Genomic DNA, 18,472 nt, shown 5'->3' on the forward strand with positions numbered 1-18,472 from the left:
CTGTCTGCTGTGGATTTATAGATTTATATTTATAGAATAGTACAGCACAGTACAGGCCCTTCGGCCCACAATGTTGTGCCGACCTTCAAACCCTGCCTCCCATATAAGCCCCCACCTTAAATTCCTCCATATACCTGTCTCTTAAACTTCACTACTGTATCTGCCTCCACCACTGACTCAGGCAGGGCATTCCACACACCAACCACTCTCTGAGTAAAAAACCTTTCTCTAATATCCCCCTTGAACTTCCCACCCCTTACCATAAAACCATGTCCTCTTGTATTGAGCAGTGGTGCCCTGGGGAAAAGGTGCTGGCTATCCACTCTATCTATTCCTCTTATTATCTTGTACACCTCTATCATGCCTCCTCTCATCCTCCTTCTCTCCAAAGAGTAAAGCCCTAGCTCCCTTAATCTCTGATCATAATCCATACTCTCTAAACCAGGCAGCATCCTGGTAAATCTCCTCTGTACCCTTTCCAATGCTTCCACATCCTTCCTATAGTGAGGCGACCAGAACTGGACACAGTACTCCAAGTGTGGCCTAACCAGAGTTTTATAGAGCTGCATCATTACATCGTGACTCTTAAACTCTATCCCTCGACTTATGAAAGCTAACACCCCATAAGCTTTCTTAACTACCCTATCCACCTGTGAGGCAACTTTCAGGGATCTGTGGACATGTACCCCGAGATCCCTCTGCTCCTCCACACTACCAAGTATCCTGCCATTTACTTTGTACTCTGCCCTGGAGTTTGTCCTCCCAAAGTGTACCACCTCACACTTCTCTGGGTTGAACTCCATCTGCCACTTCTCAGCCCACTTCTGCATCCTATCAATGTCTCTCTGCAATCTTTGACAATCCTCTACACTATCTACAACATCACCAACCTTTGTGTTGTCTGCAAACTTGCCAACCCACCCTTCTACCCCCACATCCAGGTCGTTAATAAAAATCACAAAAAGTAGAGGTCCCAGAACAGATCCTTGTGGGACACCACTAGTCACAATCCTCCAATCTGAATGTACTCCCTCCACCACCACTCTCTGCCTTCTGCAGGCAAGCCAATTCTGAATCCACCTGGCCAAACTTCCCTGGATCCCATGCCTTCTAACTTTCTGAATAAGCCTACCGTGTGGATGGGTCAGGACAAGTCAATCCTCCAGTCCTACAACCCTTCTGACATTGCAATGGGTACCTTATTATCAATAGAAAATGCACAATCTTTAAAATTTTGTTACAATTAAACTATTCCCAAACAGTGGAGGTTCCTTTAATAATATTTAGTGTTAAATATTTACACTGATAAATATTTAGTGTAAGTGTCATGAATTGAAATGAATCTACTGATGAAATAATCACTATGAAGCACACAACTCCTATACAGGGTATCTACAATATTTATCACTTTAATGCATTTGCTATTTTTCTTCCACTTTGGATTTCATGCACTTTGTATTAACTCTTTGGCAGCTTTCATTTTCCAAAATAGATGTTTTTTCTTGAACAAGTGGTAGAAGGAGACTTAAATTATGCTACATATCAGTCTTTCAGCAAACAGCAAACCCAGCAGCATCCAAGGGGATGCAGCAGATGTAATGTTTCAGGTAATAACTAGACGATGAAACATCTCAAACCTAATTTTGTTTCCTGCTACAGATGTGACCAAAACTGCTGAGTTTATCCCAGAATGTTCAGTTTTTATTTCAGGTATTTTACTTTAAGCAGAGAGCTTTAAGCTTCAAGCATGTATAAGCAGCTTAAAGCAGGTAGAAGTTACTTTGACAGTCAACATATACAGTACAGAAAAATCGTACTTAAAGTACAGCAATAAACTTACTGGCACTATAAGAAATGTCTTACCATCATGGAAGAACTCTTAGCAACTTGATTAAAATATTTGGACACGTTTGTCAAAATACTACTTAACTGTCTCTGTGGAGAGTTAAGAACACCAAGTTTCTGGGAATGCATATAACAACCAATCTGACTTGGTCCCTCAACACCACCTCGAGCTATGAAAGCACTGCAGTGTCTCCTGCTTCTAGAGGAGATTGAGGCAAGCGAGACTCCCCACGTCCAAGAGCACCACTGACAGCATACTGACCAACTGCATGCACAGGCTTTGTAGGGCATCTGACTGCAAGACCGCACACAGGGTTGTGAGAACTGCCAAGAGGATCATCATGGTCTCTCTTCTACCCATCTGAGATACTTACCAGGAGTGCTGCGTATGCAGGGCCCTTAACATTGCAAATGATCCTCCCATCTGTCCAACAATCTCTTTGAACCCCTACCATCAGGCAGGAAGTACCGTAGCACTAGGACAAGGACTCTTAGGATGGGAAACTGCTTCTTCTCCCAGGCTGTGAGATTACTGAACTCCCTGCCACCACCCAGGTCTCACCATTTATGAAGCACCAGTAGAATTATGCTGTTTATTTTTTAACTTGCGATGTAAATGCATCTTATTATTTGTTAATTTATTTGTGGTAATATTACTTAGTGTTGCGTGCAAGTTGTAAGTACTGTGTTGTGTATTTCTGGAGGAACATTGTTTCATTTGGCGATATACAGTACACGCACATGGTCGAAATCACAATTAACTTGAACTTGAGCAAGCTGAGAAATGTAGAGACTATCAATGGGAAATGGCACAGCCACACAGAGTGCAGGTCACTTGTTTCTGCCAGAAATAACAAGCTTGGCACCACCCCTGGGAACCATAGTACAGATGTTAACCTCAGGAGAATAGCAAATCACCAATGTACTCAATTCAAATTATACAGGGGGCAAACAAGGCCATTCATCTGCTGACTTGGTTTTTTCTTTCCACTTGTTTACTTCCTTTTCAGCCTTGAAAGAAGCTGCTAAAAGATTTTCATGCTCTCTAAAGCCCTTGCAATATTTTCTTAAACTTTCTTACAAGTGGTGCACTTTATTTCTCCAAACATTTGAGTACAAAATTGACTTAGTCTTTGCAATGGCTAAACATGAAGTGCAAGTGAGATTTGCTCATGTGAAAATTATGTGGCAAACTTAAGCTCTGTTGCAATTATTCTAAGGCAATCCAGCAGTTTATCTGTGCAGGAATGCAATTTAATTAAGTAGATCAAAATTAGCATTAATCTGCAGCAAAAATAATTGCTATCAATTTCAGAGCCTTGTGATTAAAATAGTGATGATAGCCAGATTTGGGATAAGCATAAGGCATTAACATTTTACAGAAAAAGCTCATCCTGCTCATTTCAAAAGCACTGCTCCTTACTGTCATTTGCTCAACTGCTGATGCAGAATTCTACACTTGTTCTTTTGTATAAGTTTGTTACTTTGCTCTTCTGTAAATACATATTTGAAATTATCACCTGAAATGTTTTAAGCACATACAAATGAGAAAAACTATGTACAAGTTCTTTGTGTCAATGGTCACAATTACTCACAGAGAAATCACAGCTGAGAAAAGCTCATGAATATAAAACCAGAAGAAAGAATTCAATACGCAAACACGAGGAATTCTGCAGGTGCTGGAAATTCAAGCAACACACATCAAAGTTGCTGGTGAATGCAGCAGGCCAGGCAGCATCTCTAGGAAGAGGTGCAGTCGACGTTTCAGGCCGAGACCCTTCGTCAGGACTAGGTTAATTTGTCGACTGTACCTCTTCCTAGAGATGCTGCCTGGCCTGCTGTGTTCACCAGCAACTTTGATGTGTGTTGAAAGACTTCAATACCAGTGTTTTACCTTGTACATCTTAGCATACAACCTGGCTTTGAAATTAATTGCCTTGAAGTAGCACGGTAGCCACTTAATATTTGAATCATTTTGAGGATGTCGCTGTTGTAGTTTTGTAATATTGAACTGGAGAGAGATTTAGCCTTCGAATATTAAGTTCAGCAGCAAATTTTCTTGCCTTCTGATAATAATAGAGTGACATTTCCCGATCCACTAGAAAATTGTGGTAGATCGTGGCAAGTCTAGTGCAGATTTTTAGCTGCGATTTCTTACTGCCCAAATCCATAGCTGCAGCAAGGGCTAAATGATAGTAACCTGCTGCATCAAAAGGGTCCTGAAATATAAATTTTACAAGTCAATAAGGATTACAAACATCAGAACTGGCTCCAGTTCACAAACAATCCCTCAACCCAAAGCCTCTACTGGCAATCAGTCACTTACATTCAGTAGCCCAAGAAATAGTGGATGCATTAGCGATAATTTTTCAAAACTCTTTAGATTCTGGACTAGTTCCTGAGGATTGGAGGGTGGCTAATGTAACTCCACTTTTTAAAAAAGGAGGGAGAGAGAAACCGGGGAATTATAGACCGGTTAGCCTAACGTCGGTGGTGGGGAAACTGCTGGAGTCAGTTATCAAAGGTGTGATAACAGCACATTTGGAAAGCGGTGAAATCATTGGACAAAGTCAGCATGGATTTGTGAAAGGAAAATCATGTCTGACGAATCTCATAGAATTTTTTGAGGATGTAACTAGTAGAGTGGATAGGGGAGAACCAATGGATGTGGTATATTTGGATTTTCAGAAGGCTTTTGACAAGGTCCCACACAGGAGATTAGTGTGCAAACTTAAAGCACACGGTATTGGGGGTAAGGTATTGGTGTGGGTGGAGAGTTGGTTAGCAGACAGGAAGCAAAGAGTGGGAATAAACGGGACCTTTTCAGAAAGGCAGGCGGTGACTAGTGGGGTACCGCAAGGCTCAGTGCTGGGACCCCAGTTGTTTACAATATATATTAATGACTTGGATGAGGGAATTAAATGCAGCATCTCCAAGTTTGCGGATGACACGAAGCTGGGTGGCAGTGTTAGCTGTGAAGAGGATGCTAAGAGGATGCAGGGTGACCTGGATAGGTTGGGTGAGTGGGCAAATTCATGGCAGATGCAATTTAATGTGGATAAATGTGAAGTTATCCACTTTGGTGTCAAAAATAGGAAAACAGATTATTATCTGAATGGTGGCCGATTAGGAAAAGGGGAGGTGCAACGAGACCTGGGTGTCATTATACACCAGTCATTGAAAGTGGGCATGCAGGTACAGCAGGTGGTGAAAAAGGCGAACGGTATGCTGGCATTTATAGCGAGAGGATTCGAGTACAGGAGCAGGGAGGTACTACTGCAGTTGTACAAGGCCTTGGTGAGACCACACCTGGAGTATTGTGTGCAGTTTTGGTCCCCTAATCTGAGGAAAGACATCCTTGCCATAGAGGGAGTACAAAGAAGGTTCACCAGATTGATTCCTGGAATGGCAGGACTTTCACATGAAGAAAGACTGGATGAACTGGGCTTGTACTCGTTGGAATTTAGAAGATTGAGGGGGGATCTGATTGAAACGTATAAGATCCTAAAGGGATTGGACAGGCTAGATGCAGGAAGATTGTTCCCGATGTTGGGGAAGTCCAGAACAAGGGGCCACAGTTTGAGGATAGAGGGGAAGCCTTTTAGGACCGAGATTAGGAAAAACTTCTTCACACAGAGAGTGGTGAATCTGTGGAATTCTCTGCCACAGGAAACAGTTGAGGCCAGTTCATTGGCTATATTTAAGAGGGAGTTAGATATGGCCCTTGTGGCTACGGGGGTCAGGGGGTATGGAGGGAAGGCTGGTGCAGGGTTCTGAGTTGGATGATCAGCCATGATCATAATAAATGGCGGTGCAGGCTCGAAGGGCCAAATGGCCTACTCCTGCACCTATTTTCTATGTTTCTATGTTTCTATTAATCCTACTCTATGTTCATTTTTTAAATTCGCTTTCATTCACAGTGAATACGTTTGCCTTTATATAGAATTAGACCATAAGCTATAGGAGCAGAATTTGGCCCATTGACTCTTATCTGCCATTCCATCATGGTTGAACCAATTTTCCTCTCAGCCCCAGTCTGCTATCTTCTCCCAGTATCCTTTCATTCCCTGACCAATCAAGAATCTATCAACCTCCGTCCAATGACTTGGCATCCACAGCTGCCTGTGGCAACAAATTTCACACTCTGGCTAAAGAAATCCTCATCTCCTTTCTAAAAGGATGTCCATCTATTCTAAGACTGTCCCCTCTAGTCCTAGACTCTCCCACCATAGGAAATATCCTCTTCACATCCACTCTATCAAGGCCTTTCAAAATTCGATAGGCTTCAATGAGGTCACCCCCACCCCTCACCTGAATTCCAGTGGGAAGAGGCCCAGAGCCATCAAACACTTCTCATATGATAATCCTTTTAATCCTGGAATCATCTACGTGAACCTCCATTGAACCCTCTCCAAGGTCAGCATGTTCTTTCTTAGATAAAGGGCCCAAAAATTGCCCACAATATTCCATTAGGCCTTTATAAAGTCTCAACATTACATCCTTGCTTTTACATTCTAGACCTCTTGAAATGAATGCTAACATAGCATTTTGCCTTCCTCACCACAGACTCAACCTGCAAATTAAACTTTAGGAAATCCTGCGCAAGGACTCCCAAATCCTTTGTACCTTGTATTTTTGAATTTTCTCTCCATTTAGAAAATAGTCAACCCTTTTATTTCTTTTACCAAAGTGCATGGCCATACACTTCCCATCTGCCACTTCTTTGTACATTTTCCTAATTTTTCTAAGTCCTTCTATAGCCTCTCTACTTCAAAACTACCTTCCGCTCCACCTAGCTTCATATCATCCACAAACTTTGCAACAAAGTCATCAATTCCGTCATCCAAGTCATTGATATATAGCGCAAAAAGAAATGGTTCCAATTATTCCCACTCTTTGCCTCCTGCCAATCAGCCACTGCTTTATCCATGCTAGAATCTTCCCTGTAATAACATGGGCTCATAGCTTGTTAAGCAGCTTCATGTGTAGAACGTTGTCAAAGGCCTTCTGAAAATCCAAGTACACAACATCCACCAATTCTCTTTTGTCGAGCCTGCTTGTTACGTCTTCAAAGAATTCCAACAGATTTGTCAGGCAAGATTTTCCCTCAAGGAAACCGTGTTGATTACGGTCTTTTTTTATCATGTGCCTCCAAGTACTTCGAAACCATATCCTTAACAATTGACTCCCACATTTTCCCATCCACTGAGGTTAGACTAACTGACCCATATTTTCCTTTCTTCTCCTCCCTCCCTGATTGAAGAGTGGAGTGACATTTGCAATTTTCCAGTCCTCTGGAACCATGCCAGAATCAATTGATTCTTGAAAGCTCATTACTAATGCCTCCACAATCTCTTCAGCCACTTCCTTCAGAACCCTGGGGTGTATACCAATCTGCTCCAGGTGACTTATCTACCTTCTTCAGATCTTTGTTTTCCAAGATCCTTTTCCCTACTAATGGCAACTTCACATACATCTACCCCCCCGACATCTCAAACTTCCAGCATTCAGCAAGTGTCTTCCACAGTGAAGACTGATGCAAAATACGTACTCATTTCATCTGCCATTGTCCTCCAATTATTACTTCTTCAGTGTCACTTTTCAGCCATCCAATATCCACTCTTGCCTCTCATTTACACTTTATGTATCTGAAGAAACTTCTGGTATCTGCTTTAATATTATTGGCTAGCTTACTTTCCTATTCCAACTTTTCCTTCTTAATGACTTTTTAGTTTGTGTTTTTAGAATTGTGGGACTGCACAGAAGTCAACATTTTACATGGTGAAGATTAACACAAGACTTTGAATTCAACATCTCAAATTGTGTTCCAACCTTCATCCCAGTACATCACAGGTAAAGCCCTCCCAAACGCTGAGTACATCTACATGAAACATTGTCGTAGAAAAGCAGTATCCATCAAAGGTCCTCACAACCCAGGCCATGCTCTTTTCTCACTGCTGCCATCAGGTAGAAGGTACAAGTGCCTCAGGACTCACACCACCAGGTTCAAGAATAGTTTCTACCCCTCAACCATCAGACCCTTGAACAAAAGGGGATAGCTACACTCATTCTATTTCGGTGTTCCCACAAATGATGGTCTCACTTTAAGGACTCTTTATCTTGTTATTTCATGTTCTTTCTTATTTGCTATTTATTTATATTTGCATTTGCACAGTTTGTTTTTAATTGATCCTGTTTACAGTTACTGTTCTATAGATTTGCTGAGTATGCCCGCAGGAAAAAGAATCTCAGGGTTGTATGTGGTGTGAAACATGTACTCTGAAAATAAATTTTACTTTGAACTTTCATCTGTAGAATAATTAATTACTTATTTATTAACTTACAATTTAATTTCCGTAAATGTTCCATCAAGTAATTTGTTTCTACAAGTGCTTGTTACTCTCCCACCTAAAGTTTGCAACAATTTTCACCACTGGCCAGGTTCTGATAGGAAGCATAGCATAAATTCTAAGTTTTCCGCATTTGAACGTGATAACTTGACACATGATAACACAAAAGGCCATTCAGCTCACTGGCTCCCATTAACAATCCAATTCTCCTTTTCCTTATTTCACTGTAGCCCTGAAAGTTATTCTCTTACATGTTCAGTAATTTCCACTATGATTATTTTTTACCACTTACTTCACTTAGGTGAAGTCGTCATTTAAAGTGGCCAATTAACCAACCAGCAAGACTTTGTGGGAGGAAATCAGAGCAAGTAACAGAAATCTCCATGATCACAGGGAAAACATGCAAATTCTGCACAAACAATGCTAAAGTTAGAACCAAACATCGATCTTAAGGCAGCAGCTGCAACCCTCATTGCACCATGTCACCTGCGAGATGAACCATCTTCTCAAATCATTCAAATCCATCTGGGGAACATCTTCCCTCAATAATGCTTTTTGGATGAGGAGCTCTAGGATTTTGACCCAGTTGGTAAAGGAATAGTGATACATTTCCAAGACAGGAGGGAATGAAAATAAATAAATAAAGTTCTTTAATAATCGGTGCCACAGTGGTGCAGTGGTTAGTACGACGCTGTTACAGCTCGGGGTGTCAGAGTTCAATCTGGTGAAATCTGTAAGGAGTCCAAATCCGGTTTCCTCCCACAGTCCAAAGTTGTCCCAGGTAGGTAATTGCTCATTGTAAATTGAATGTGTTTTGGTTCACAGAGCAGTGAAAAGGGCAAGTATTGCAACTTCTGCAGGTGGATGGAAAGAAGCCACAAGGTGATTTCTAGTGGAGAGGAGAGAATAGACAGGAGCATCCAGAGAGGAGTGGTGATAATCTGCTGAAAGGAAAGGGACGGGGAAGCAGTGGTATTACATGGTCATTTCCAGCATCCTCCCGAGAATGACTTGCTGAAGCCAAGGAAACCCTTGCCTTGTTCATTGACCACACATTCATTATCAGTCTTAACATTTCCTTATATCTGTGTCGAACTTCATCTGATAAAGATTCTGTGAAGCACTTTGGAATGTTTTGTAATATTAGTGGAACTCCATGAATAAAAGCTTTTGACATTTTTAATTTAAACGTTTCTTTGTTTTCATATTATAAAATATTTTTGACTATTAATTTGATTGGTGTCGACTTATCAAAGACCATGCTCTTAGTATATGCATCGGAGCAGCTAATTAACTTTTACTCCTTGTACATAACTTAACAATACTAACAATATTCTATATCAGGAATTCAAACCCTCTCATTCCATTGTCCAGACAATTAAAGTCAGACTTCTCTCTCCCAATTCAAGCTGGCTATATAGCTTTAAGTAGTACCAGAATATGTATGCAGCCCCAGAATCTGATCACATCATCAATACCATCAGCATTACACAAAACAATATACCTTGTTTACCTTCAGATCATAGAAAGTCATGTCTCCGAGTTGTACATAAACTCGGACATAGTAAATAGTTTCCTCGTCGTACTCCACTGGGTAGGAGCAAAGTGAAAGTGCCTTAAGAAAGAAATGTTCAGCCATCTCACACTGACCAAAGGAGTGGTGTACTGATGCCAAACGATGATAAGCAACACGCTCATTGAGTACATCGCCTGACAGACAAAATGTACATAATTACTGCTTACCATGGAGGTCATGGTCATTATCGTACTCAACACCTTTCATACGTTCATTCTTTGTAGCTACAGCCCATCTACATGAGATCTTCTAACTTGATGTTCACTTTGATAACCTGGAAGTGATGCAATCTACCTTTCCATTAAGAAACCAGCTTCCCAAAATTCACCCTCCAGAAAATATAGATTCACGTAATATTTTGGGTTCCAATTTTGTGCTATACTTTGAGTATTGTGAGTAGTTTTTTGGCTCCTCATCTAAGAAAGAGTCCAGAAGAAGATCACAAGAATGATCTCAGGAATGAAAGGATTAACTTATGAGGAGTGTATGATTGCTTTAGGCCTGTACTCACTGGGGTTTAGAAGAATTTCTCATTGAAACCTATTGAATATTAAAAGGGCTAGATAGAGTAGATGTGGAGAGGATGATTCCTGTAGTGGGGGAGTCTAGGACAGAGAGTACAGCCTCAGATGGATGTCCTTTTAGAACAGAGATGAGGAGGAATTTTTTAGTCAGCGGGTGGAGAATCTGTGGAAATCACTGTCGCAGATGACTGTGGGTATTGGGTACCCAAGTCATTGGGTATCTGTAAAGTAGAGGTTGACAGGTTCTTGATTAGTAAGGGTGTCAAAAGTTACAGGGAGAAAACAGGAGAATGAGTTTGAGAGGGATAGTAAATCAGCTATGTTAGAATGGTGGAGCAGACTCAATGGGCCAGATGGCCTAATTCTTCTCCTACATCCTATGATCTTAGTATCCAAGAGGAATTTTCTCACTTTGATGCCAGGTATCCTAGCAGCCTGCAAGGCAGCTGACTAATAATTTTAAAGTATCATCCATCCAGAACACCTATATATCCTTCAGGGCAGAGTGGTACTTTACAGTTGTTAGGTATAGGGGTTAATGATTATTCGTTCCTTATTTGTCTAGTGATTCTTGTTCACTTACCAGTTAAATGTTGCAGTAATGAAGAAAAACAGCAAATTAAGATTAATAGTAACTACAGCTAGTGTCCTCCAAATGAGGTTTTGCCAAGTGCAATATTCTGGGAACCTGGTAGTGCATCACAATTTGGAAACATGCACATGGAGCCCCATGCCTCAGATGGAAGGAGGGAGGGGCAGTGAAGGGGAGGTATGATGAACAAAGATAAAAAGGAGAAACATAAAAAAGGAAAAGATCAAAACGTTACACGAGATCTGAAATGTATGTTTTTCACACAGAGGGTTGTGATTATTTGGAACAAGCTGACATAGGAGGTATTAGCTCCAGATATAATTGCAAATATTATTGGATAGGTACTTGAGCAGGAAAAACACTAATGGCTTTGGGTCTAATATAAGCAAATGGAATTGGCATGGACAGGCATCATTGTTGGCTTTATGAGGTAGGATAAAAGGGCCCATTTCTGTGCTGTAGATTCTATGAGCAAAGTAAATGGTGAAGGAGAAACGGAAGGATATTGGACATCTCAATCTGAATATGGGTTAAATGGCTCAATTTAATAACAGAGAAGTATCAGAGTGTACAGTATGTACAGTAGGCAACCTGAAATTTTCACTCTTCACAGACAACCACAAAACAAGAAACCACACAGAATGAATGATAGAAGACATCCTTGCCATAGAGGGAGTACAAATAAGGTTCACCAGATTGATTCCTGGGATGGCAGGACTTTCATATGATGAAAGACTGGATGAACTGGGCTTGTACTCGTTGGAATTTAGAAGATTGAGGGGGGATCTTATTGAAACGTATAAAATCCTAAAGGGATTGGACAGGCTAGATGCAGGAAGATTGTTCCCGATGTTGGGGAAGTCCAGAACGAGGGGTCACAGTTTGAGGATAAAGGGGAAGCCTTTTAGGACTGAGATTAGGAAAAACTTCTTCACACAGAGAGTGGTGAATCTGTGGAATTCTCTGCCACAGGAAACAGTTGAGGCCAGTTCATTGGCTATATTTAAGAGGGAGTTAGATATGGCCCTTGTGGCTAAAGGGATCAGGGGGTATGGAGGGAAGGCTGGTAGAGGGTTCTGAGTAGGATGATCAGCCATGATCATACTGAACGGCGATGCAGGCTTGAAGGGCCAAATGGCCTACTCCTGCACCTATTTTCTATGTTTCTATGTTTCTATGGAAACACGAGAACCCTGAAGCACACTTCCCTCTCCCATTGCACAAGCGGCCGCATCGACCACACCCTCCCCCAACTGCATCAACCCCCACACCCCCACCAGGCAAGCAATAGTAAAAACCCTCCAAGTGACCTTGATCGAGAGTCCATCAAAAACTACAGTTCATAACCCAGCACTTTGGTTATTGGTTAGAAAAGTGATTTTGCCTTGTTTACTGATTAGTGAGGGACACCTGAGATGTCTGCTCAAGTGTTTGCTGATTATAGGCCTGTCACTTCACTCACCAACAAGCTGAATTAGTTGCAACTTGAGCACTGAAATTCTTCCAGCCAGTTCCACCACCTCATACTAGAGGGCATATATTTAAGGTGAGAAGGGGAAAGTACAAAAGGAGATGTGTGATTCACATGGAGTGTCATGGAACCCTGGAATGCATTGCCAGGGGTGCTGGTGGATGCACATAGTGTAGAAACATTCAAGAGACTTTTAGATAGGCACATGAGTAAGCAGAGAAGGGAGAGATCTGGTCAATGTGTGAGGAAGAGGGATTAGGTTTAATTATCTTGGTACAACATCATGAGCTGAAGGGCCTCTCCTGTGCTATACTAATATTTATGTCAATGCTAATACTGTATTGATTCTATGTTCTAACACTCATGTCAAACTGCAAGATATAGAACATAGAACATAGATTGCAGGTCACATTAAGATGACCTATGTATTTAATGGCTGAACTTTACAGATGTGCAGATGAAATACTCAGCCATTATACTCAATAATTAGACACTGCAACTGTCTGGGAAAGGTCACAAGCTTCAGCGAAAGGATCCTCCACTAATCAGAACCCAATCCATATAACAAAAGAGGGAACTTAACTCTGGGCATTCTTGCTAACTGAAATTTCCAAACTGCAGCAAGTTAAGAATTGAACTAAATGTGTAATTTCTTTCACTTCATTTCAATTAAAACATCCCCTTTCCCGCTGATCCAAAGTGAATTAAACCCAATTTTTAAACCTAACACTTTGCAGAGGTGAAAACTCACCAACAATCTATTACTCAGAGACTTCATTGAAATGTTTCATTCTGGTACTGAAATCTTGATAGCCAACAGATGCAAAATACTCTATTTAAAAACTATTTTCTTATAAGCTGGCTATTAATTTTACTAATGAAAACATTATAGACTGACAGAAACACAAAGGCATGGCTTACCAAGAGCCACACTGAGAGTCAAAGCCATTTGGGCATATTTGAGGGCTTCTGAATACGTGCTCACATTCAGCAGAAGTTCAGCCAGCTTGTTACAAAGTCTGAGCTTCACCTTTGCGTTTTCAACTTTCAGAGCAAGTGGAAGGGCTTGATCCTGTTAACAAACAGATACAATATGAAAACTTATTCTTCATAGGTTGATGAATTTTAATAACAGAATATATTAAAATCACCTCTGACTTATATTTTTCATAGAACAGAAAAAAATGGTAGAATGCCTTTTAAACATCTTGAAATATGTTCAAAATTATATGGGTATGAACTAAATCAATATTTCTACAGCTCAAACCAAAGTTCAATTAAAACAATCCAATTCCAATGGGATCCTACTGCTAAGCAGATCTATCCCGCCCCTCTCCACTTTCTACAGGGATCATCTCCATGCCACACCCTTACTCACTCGTCCCTCCCATTGATGCCCCTCCTGGTATTTATCCTTGCAAGTGTGACCAGTGCCACTACATCGCCGACTACCGCGAAGTACTTTGAGAGGCTGGTGCTGAAGCATGTCAGCTCCTGTCTGAGTACCAACTTGGATTCACTCCACTCCACTTCAACTACTGAAGCAACAGGTCTACAGCAGATGCTATCTCGTTGACTCGTCACACAACCCAGGAACACCTGGACAGTAAAGGTGCATACATCAGGATGCTCCTTGTCAATTACAGTTCAGCATTTAACATCATCATCCCCTCAAAACTAATCAGTAAACTCAAAGAGAGGGGGCGGAGGGGGAGCTTTGAACAGGTAGGGGAGTTTAAAAAAGGGGCGTTTTGCAGGACTTGGTGCATTAGTGGCGGCCCAATTGATTCATAATTCATTAGCAGGAGCGAATAAAATAAAAGCAGGGTCAAAGCGGAGCAGCCATTGTCTGAGTGGACCAGTGTAGGAGTGGGAACTTGAGGCTCCGACGAGGAGGCACAGGTAAGTAGCAGCTAAGGATTTGTAATGGTTGAATAAAAAGTCACTAAATTACAGCTAATTAAATGGATGATGCAGGATCAGGTGATGTGCTGTAGCTACAGGATGTGGGAGCTGGTAGACCCCATGTGGTTCCTGGTGACCATATCTACAGCAAGTGTTGGCTGCTTGAGGAACTCAGGCTCAAAGTTGATGACCTGGAATCTGTGCTTCAAACACTGCAGCACATCAGGGAGGGAGAGAGTTACCTGGATTCTCTGTTTCTGGAGGTAGTCACACCCATTAGATTAGCTGCCTCAAATTCGGTCTGTGGTCAGGGACAAGAGGGTGTGACTGCGATTGAGGCAGGTGTGGAATCCAAGAGACAGTACTGGAGGAGTCTCAGCACTTGAGCACTTGAGATTCTTGCTCCCTGTGTGGATGAGAGTTCTGGGTGCCATTCAAGGTGGGGGAGAGAAAAGAGAAATGTAGTGGTAATTGGGATAATATAGTCAGGGGAATAGACAGAGTTCTCTGTCGCGAGGATAAGGCATCCCAAAGGCTGTGTTGCCTGCCTGGTACCCGGATTTGGGACATCTTATCTGACCTGCAGAGGAATTTGCAGTGGGAGGGGAAAGATCCAGTTGTCGTGGTCTATGTGGGTAACGACGACATATGTAGAATGAGGAAAGAGGTTCTGCTGAGGGAATTTGAGCAGCTAGGGACTAAATTAAAAACCAGAACCAAAAAGGTGGTAATCACGAGGAAATCTGCAGATGCTGGAAATTCGAGCAACACACACAAAAAGTGCTGGTGAACACAGCAGGCCAGGTAGCATCTATAGGAAGAGGTACAGTTGACGTTTTGGGCCGAGACCCTTCGTCAGGACTAACTGAAAGAGGAGATAGTAAGAGATTTGAAAGTGGGAGGGGGAGGGGGAGATCCGAAATGATAGGAGACAGGAGGGGGAGCGATAGAGCTAAGAGCTGGAGATTGGCAAAAGGGATACGAGGCTGGAGAAGGGAGACGATCATGGGCATGGGACGGGAGGCCTAGGGAGAAAGAAAGGGTGGGGAGGAGGTGGTAATCTCTGGATTACTAACTGAGCCATGTGCGAACTGGCATAGGGTCAAGAAGATTAAAGAGTTAAGTGCATGGCTCAAAGATTGATGTGGGAGAAGTGGGTTTGGATTCATGGGGAATTGGCACCAGTATTGGGGAAGGAGGGAGCTGTACCAATGGGACTGGCTCGACCTGAACCATGATGGGACATGGATCTTAACGAATCACATAACTAGGGCTGTGGATAGGGCTTTAAACTAAATAGTAGGGGGGTGGGTTCAACAGATTGGATAAATATGGATAAAGTTAAAATAGAAAAGGGTAGATGAAGATAAAGTAAAAGCAAAAGAAAAAAAGAGAAAAGTAAGAGTGGAGCGAAGAAAAGTCAAGTGCAAAAGAATAAAAGATTACGTTTTAAAAGCACAATGATTGTAAGGGCACTTTATTTGAATGTCTGTAGTATTCGAAACAAGGTCAGTGTACGTGTGGCACAAATCAGTACAAGGGGTATGATGTAGTGGCCATTACAGAGACGTGGTTGGAGGGTGGAGAGGACTGGGAATTAAGTACCCAAGGATATCAGGTAATACAGAAGGATTGGTAGGAAGTTAAGGGAGGTGGGGTAGCACTCATAACTAGCACAAGATATAAAAATAGATAGTAAAAGTTTTTTTAATTATATAAAGTGGAAAAAGGTGGCTAAAGTGAACGTAGGTTCCTTGGAGGATGAGAAGGGGGAATTGATATTGGGTAATGAGGAAATGGCAGAGGCTTTGAATGACTACTTTGTGTTGGTCTTCATGGTGGAGGACACATCTAACTTGCCAAAGAGAGATGTTATGGATTTGATAGGAGGTGAGGACCTTGGTACAATAGCTATCACTATAGAGGTAGTGCTGAGCAAACTTGTGGGCCTGCAGATAGTTAAGTCCCCTGGTCTTGATGGAATGCATCCCAAGGTACTGAAAGAAATGGCAGAAGTTATAGTAGAGGCTTTGGTGAAAATTTATCAAAATTCTCTGGACTCTGGTCAGGTCCCAGCAGATTGGTAGATGGCAAATGTCACGCCACTGTTGAAAAAAGGATGTAGGCAAAAGGCGGGTAACTATAGGCCAGTTAGTTTAACATCTATAGTTGGGAAAATGCTTGAAGCTCTCATTAAAGAAGAAACAGCTTGGCATCTGGAAAGAAATGAATCCATCAGGCAGATGCAGCATGGATTCAGCAAAGGGAGGTCCTGTTTGATAAACTTACTGGAGTTCTTTGAGAATATAACAAGTGCAGAGGATAGAGGGGAACAGATGAAAAAAATTTACTTGGATTTCCAGAAGGCGTTCAATAAGGTGCTGCATAGAAGACTTATCCATAAGATAAGGAGGCTTAGAGCTGGTGTGATGTACTTGTAGAGATAGAAGATTGGTTAACTAATAGAAAGAAGAGAGTTGGGAACATGGGTGGCAATCAATGGTGAGCGGTCTGCCACAGGTTCAGTGCTGGGCCCGCAACTGTTCGTGATTAACTATCTGGAAGAAGGGACCGAGTGTAATGTATCTAAGTTTGCTGATGACACTAAATTGAGTGGAAAAACAAATTGTGCAGAAGATACGGAGAGTCTGCAGAGAGATGTAGATGGGTTAAGTGACAGGGCAAGGGTCTGGCAGATAGAATACAATGTTGGTAAATGTGAGGTCAACCAATTTGGAAGGAAAAATGAAAGCGCAGATTATTATTTAAATGGTAAAGAGTTGCAGCATTCTGATGTACAGATGGACTTGGGAGTGCTTGTGCATGAATCACAAAAGGTTGATTTGCAGGTGCAGCAGGCTATCAAGAAGGCAAATGGGATGTTGGCCTTCATTGCTAGAGGGACTGAATTTAAGAGCAGGGAGGTTTTGCTGCAACTGTACAGGGTACTGGTGAGGTCGCACCTGGAGTGCTGTGTGTAGTTCTGGTCTCCTTACTTGAGGAAGGATGTACTGGCTTTACAGGCGGTGCAGAGGAGGTTCACCAGGTTGATTCCAGTGATGAGGGGGTTAGACTATGAGGAGAGATTGAGTCGCCTGGGACTGTATTTGCTGGAATTCAGAAGAATGAGAGGAGAGCTTATAGAAACATATAAAATTATGAAAGGGATAGGTAAGATAGAGGCAGGAAAGTTGTTTCCATTGATAAGTGAGCTAGAAGTAGAGGACATAGCCTCAAGATTTGGAACAGGAGATTTGGGACTGAGATGAGGAGGAACTGCTTCTCCCAGAGGGTGCTGAATCTGTGGAATTCTCCACCCAATGAAGCAGTGGAGGCTACCTCAGTAAATATATTGAAGACAAGGCTGGATAGATTTTTGCATAGTAGGGGAAATATGGGTAATGGGGAAAAGTCAGGTAGGTGGAGATGAGTCCATAGTCAGATCAACCAAGATGTTATTGAATGGCGAAGCAGGCTTGATGGGCCAGATGGCTTTCTCCTGCTCCTATTTCTTATGTCCTTATCAAATAAATATAATTGTAAAGAAAGCACAACCATGCCTCTACTTTCTCAGGAGACTGTGGATATTTGAAATGTCATCTTGGCAAACGTCTATAGATGTATGGTGGAAAGTGTGCTGACTGACTACATTATGGCCTGGTGTGGGAACACCAATGCCTTTGATCAGTAAGTCTTACAAAAGGTAGTGGATTCGGCCTAGTACATCATGGGTAAAACCCTCCCAACCATTGAGCATATCTACATCAAACATTGCCACAGAAAAGCAGCATCCATCATCAAAGATCTTCACCATCCAGGCCATGCTCTCTTATTACTGCTGCCATCAAGTAGAAGGTACAACTGCCTCAGGACTCACAGTACCTGGTTCAAGAACAGTTACTACTCCTCAACCATCAGGCTTTTGAACAAAAGGGATAGCTACACTCATTTAAGGACTCTTATCTTGATATTTCATGCCTGTTATTTATTGCTATTTCTTTATTATCTACATTTGTAGTTTGTTTACAGTTTACAGATTCTGCTTACAATTACTGTTCTACAAATTTGCTAAGTATGCCTGCAGATAAAGAATCTCAGGGCTGTATATGGTGACATATATGTACTCTGATAATAAATTTACTTTGCATCAAAGTGTCAAGCATGGTGCAACTAGCATCCTGAGCTGCATATACTTAAATGCAAGGAGAA

The 18,472-nt window shown here is 41.8% G+C and overlaps 1 protein-coding gene across 1 annotated transcript in view; it reads right to left on the minus strand.

Annotated features, from left to right (window-relative positions):
• Positions 1 to 324: 324 nt before the first annotated feature.
• Positions 325 to 18,472, minus strand: part of LOC140197066 (SH3 domain and tetratricopeptide repeat-containing protein 1) — a 109,958-nt gene continuing 91,810 nt past the window's right edge. Inside the window, exons 14-17 of the mRNA XM_072256985.1 lie at positions 13,280 to 13,430; positions 9,709 to 9,905; positions 3,858 to 4,064; positions 325 to 375 (exon numbers count right to left, since the gene is read on the minus strand). Of these exons, the coding sequence (XP_072113086.1) occupies positions 325 to 375; positions 3,858 to 4,064; positions 9,709 to 9,905; positions 13,280 to 13,430 (606 nt within the window). The remainder of the gene's footprint in view (positions 376 to 3,857; positions 4,065 to 9,708; positions 9,906 to 13,279; positions 13,431 to 18,472) is intronic.

This window comes from Mobula birostris, chromosome 4 (assembly GCF_030028105.1).
Source record: "Mobula birostris isolate sMobBir1 chromosome 4, sMobBir1.hap1, whole genome shotgun sequence".
NCBI classification, from domain to species: Eukaryota; Metazoa; Chordata; class Chondrichthyes; order Myliobatiformes; family Myliobatidae; genus Mobula; species Mobula birostris.